This window comes from Limulus polyphemus, unplaced genomic scaffold (genome assembly GCF_000517525.1).
Source record: "Limulus polyphemus unplaced genomic scaffold, Limulus_polyphemus-2.1.2 Scaffold6246, whole genome shotgun sequence".
NCBI lineage: Eukaryota > Metazoa > Arthropoda > Merostomata > Xiphosura > Limulidae > Limulus > Limulus polyphemus.
The window spans coordinates 27,180-31,705 of NW_013671856.1; the positions used below are offsets into that span (position 1 = coordinate 27,180).

At 28.0% G+C, this 4,526-nt stretch overlaps 1 protein-coding gene across 1 annotated transcript in view; it reads left to right on the top strand.

Moving 5' to 3' along the window:
• Nucleotides 1–4,526, top strand: part of LOC106473520 (protein MON2 homolog) — a 53,440-nt gene that overhangs the window by 26,348 nt on the left and 22,566 nt on the right. Inside the window, exon 9 of the mRNA XM_022401940.1 lies at nucleotides 1,780–1,942. Coding sequence (XP_022257648.1) covers nucleotides 1,780–1,942 — 163 coding nt within the window. The remainder of the gene's footprint in view (nucleotides 1–1,779; nucleotides 1,943–4,526) is intronic.

Sequence of the window (4,526 nt, forward strand, 5' to 3'; positions counted from 1 at the left end):
TCTTGTTTGTAGATACACATTTAGTACAGTATCACCTATACTACCATCAAGTGTATATCTTGTTTGTAGATACACATTTAGTACAGTATCACCTATACTACCATCAAGTGTATATCTTGTTTGTAGATACGCATTTAGTACAGTATCACCTATACTACCATCAAGTGTACATCTTGTTTGTAGATATACATTTAGTGCAGTATCACCTATACTACCATCAAGTGTATATCTTGTTTGTAGATTCACATTAAGTACAATCTCATATTTCTTATCAGGTATTTACCCTGTCTGTAGATACAGATGTAAGGACAGTATCAACAAGGTGTTTGTCATGTTTGTAGATTCACATTAAGTACAGTCTCATCTTTCTCATCATCAAGTGTTTATCCTGTCTGTAGATACAGATGTAAGGACAGTATCAACAAGGTGTTTGTCATGTTTGTAGATTCACATTTAGTACAGTCTCATCTTTCTCATCATCAAGTGTTTATCCTGTCTGTAGATACAGATGTAAGGACAGTATCAACAAGGTGTTTGTCATGTTTGTAGATTCACATTAAGTACAATCTCATATTTCTTATCAAGTATTTACCCTGTCTGTAGATACAGTTTTTAGTACAGTATCAACTTTCTCATCATCAAATATCTGTTTGTAGATACACAATTAAGTACAGTCTCATCATTTTCAATTGTTAATCCTGTTTGTAGATACATATTAAACACAGTATCATCTTTCTCATCATCCAGTGTTTATCCATTTTGTATATGCACACTTAGATACAATCTATCAGAATTTGTATAATATACCTCACTTGGAAATTTTTAATGCCTTGATAATATATAGTTGTATAGTGATGATGTTATAGGTTTAGATACCCTTGTCTTAACATGCCTTTCTCTTCACTGTGGTTTATGATACATTCTTCTCAACAATAACAGTATAAATACTGTTGCTTTAAGTCATTGACTTATTTCAAGAATGCATAAATAAAATTTTTAAATAATAATAAAAAAATAATAGAAAAAAGATGTAGAACAGGTTGCATTTGTTATTTTTATTTTTACTGATTTAATCCATATATTGAATTGTTTTACTGCTATGTAACACAATCTTATAGATTTCTTATTGATTATCAAAGTTCTTTCAAACATATGATATATACTTTATTCATTGTTTCTGTTTTTTCCTATGAATTTGTTTTACATTATATTATATTGTTACTGACAAAGTAAAGTTTATCAAAATTTTAATCCAAATTTCATTGTATCTATGCACTGTTTGTACAGTATCGTACAAAATATTTAATATACAGTTTGTACAATGTATTGCACAATGGCCTTCCTCTGAAGAAGGTTTTAAAAATAAGTGATATACACAATATACTGCAAAACTGTTCTTTTTCAGAGCCATCAATTAATAAAAATGTAATACTCAGTGTCAATGAAATAATGCAACACTCTTCAAATAGTATCAAAATTTACTTTTTTTAATAAACAGTTTTAGTTTTTTGTAGTTAACACTTGATTACATATGTTATAAGGTTATGGGAGATTTATATTATGAAGAACTTAATTCCATAAACATTGTGAAAAATTAACAAAGTTTGAAAAAAGGGCATTTATACAACTAAAAAATATTTTGCTTGATGTACACTGATCATATTGAATTTCTTTAGTAATTTAATCCTAGGAGAATTAAATGCTGTAAAAAAATACTTCTATGTAAAGTAAATAAAAACAAATACTACATAAATATTGTGCCATTTTTGTACCATTCAGAGAGTCACTGATTCGCTCAGCTTTCCAGTGCCTTCAACTTGTTGTAGCTGACTTCCTCCCCATCATGCCCTGTACTTGCCTTCAGCTCTGTGCAGATACAGCTGCAAAGTTTGGTTCACAGAATCAAGAGCTCAATGTTTCTTTAACAGCTGTGGGGTTGTTAGTAAGTTCATTACATCTCTAATCTCAATATGATGATAAAATATCTGTAGCAGTTATGTATATATCACACATCTTTAAAATATCTGTAGCAGTTACGTATATATCACACATCTTTAAAACATCTGTAACAGTTACGTATATATCACACATCTTTAAAACATCTGTAGCAGTTACGTATATATCACACATCTTTAAAACATCTGTAGCAGTTGTTATATACGTATCACACATCTTTAAAATATCTGTAGCAGTTATATATCATACAGCTTTAAAATATCTAGCAGTTTTTATATATATTACACATCTTTAAAATATCTGTAGCAGTTATATATCATACAGCTTTAAAATATCTGTAGCAGTTATTATATATATTACACATCTTTAAAATATCTGTAGCAGTTGTTATATGTATATCATTCATCTTTGAATAATTTTTAATTGTATATGTGCAGTTTCTAGAATACTATTGCATTTCTCTCACATATGTTACCTTCTATCAGGAATTGTTACCTATAGAACATCTTGTTATACTTATAACAGCTGTTACTATACATTGGAGATGTTTAACAATATTTGGTTTGTTTACCCTGTAGTTAATATTTACTACACCTGTAAAGCTTTATTATATATTGTAGGTTTTTAACAATAATTGGTCTGTTTAGCCTGTACTGAATATTTTATTACACCTTTAATGGCTGGTGCTATATATATTGGAGGTGCTTAACTCTCAAATTGACCAACCATGTGACCACTTTGTACTCGTTTAAGTCATTATAATTTTGATACTACAAATTTTTAATATAGTATCTATATCTTCACAACATTTGGCAGATTTTCAGTAAACGTTATAAGTCTTTCACATACAAAAAATCTAATTTTTTAGTGAAGTATTTTTAATACACTTTAAAAAATTTGTCCGTGAATACATTGAGTTCTTTTTTTGAGTAGTGCAAAGTGATTTTCATGTTAAGATTAATAATGCTTTTCTTCATCTCAAAAATCTCAAATTTCATTTGCATAATCTCTAAAACCTCCTAAATAGATTTCAAACGTTTGTTTTGAATAAAACTTTGTTTTATCTATTATTTTCTCTACCCTAACTCAATACAAGGCTGGTAAATTTGACCGACCCTGTAACCACCAAAAAAAAAAAATCAAAATAAATCTAAATTACCCTTTTCTTCTTTCTAGAATGACTTCAAATTGTGACATGAAACTACATTCGTTTATCCTGAGTAGCTTTAAACATGTAACAGTATACATCTATTTATACTTAACTTTTACTGTTTTATTGCCTTTGAACCATATCTAAATATTATTTGTGGCATTATAAGTTGTAATATGGGGCTTGCATTATGCTATTGAATTAGATTATCCACGAGCTGCTTGAGTGAATGCCTCCTGAAACATTTTTATTATGTTATTATTATTATTTATTTTACCTAATTTAACTTTCACTAACCTAAAGATATTCCTATTTTTACGTTTTAGTTACTTTTATAATAACAAGTAATGAATACACATGAAAAACAAAAAATAAAGTACTTACCCAGAGTTTTTTTTGGGTGTTGACTTTCAATGACTCTTAACCCTACTTTTTTTATACTAATGGTAGTAATGCATTAAATAATTTGTATTTAATTAAATAATGCACTAAAGAACAGAATATTAACATGCAAAAAGTAGACAATGTCCCATAACTATCACAATTTTTCATGGTTTCTAACCATGTGACAAGAGACGTTACAAATTCATCCAAGCTGGTCGTTACCATTCCCATGGGAATCAAACATGTACTACAAGAGAAATTGACAATTATCTGATCAGAACATAATGTAATATAATACATCATATGATAGAAACCTTAGCTTTCTATTGGTTATAAATAATATAATATTAAACATGAGACAAAACTATTAATATATCCTGAAAGAGAGGACATGACAGGTATGTGTGGCAAGAGGGGTCTGATTTTCTATTTGAATGCTTTGTAATCAAACAGGATTGAAGGTTATAAAAATTATGGTTTACCTGAATGATGACTATTTTATAGTGAGTAATTTGTGTTAAATTTCATACTTATTGGAATAAATTAGAGAAGATGGGATGCCTATAGAAAAAAAATGTCACATTTCTCACGTTAGGGTAAATTTAGGAATTTTGTAAATATTGCCTTATAAAATTAAGATCTTAAAACTTGTATATTATTAAAATATTGATGATTAGCCATGATTTTGTGCTATACTAATTGGTATAATGTAAACAAAAAGTAGGTTAATTTTATTTTGAATGTAAGTCACTAAAAACCTCATGACATTAGCAATGGATTCATGATGGGGAAACTAAAGTTTAATAATGAAGAGGAAGATGGTTGACAAAACATAAAACATTTTATTTACAAGGCTTGAACAATTGGAATAACTTATTCCATCCTCAGCGAAATCTGAAAAAACGTGTTACAAAGATTGTTATTACTGAAATTATAATATAGTAACATAATCATAGTTTATGTAGTTATTAAGAAAAGCATTAAATGGATGGATGAAATAATGTTTATATATATATATATATATATATATATATAT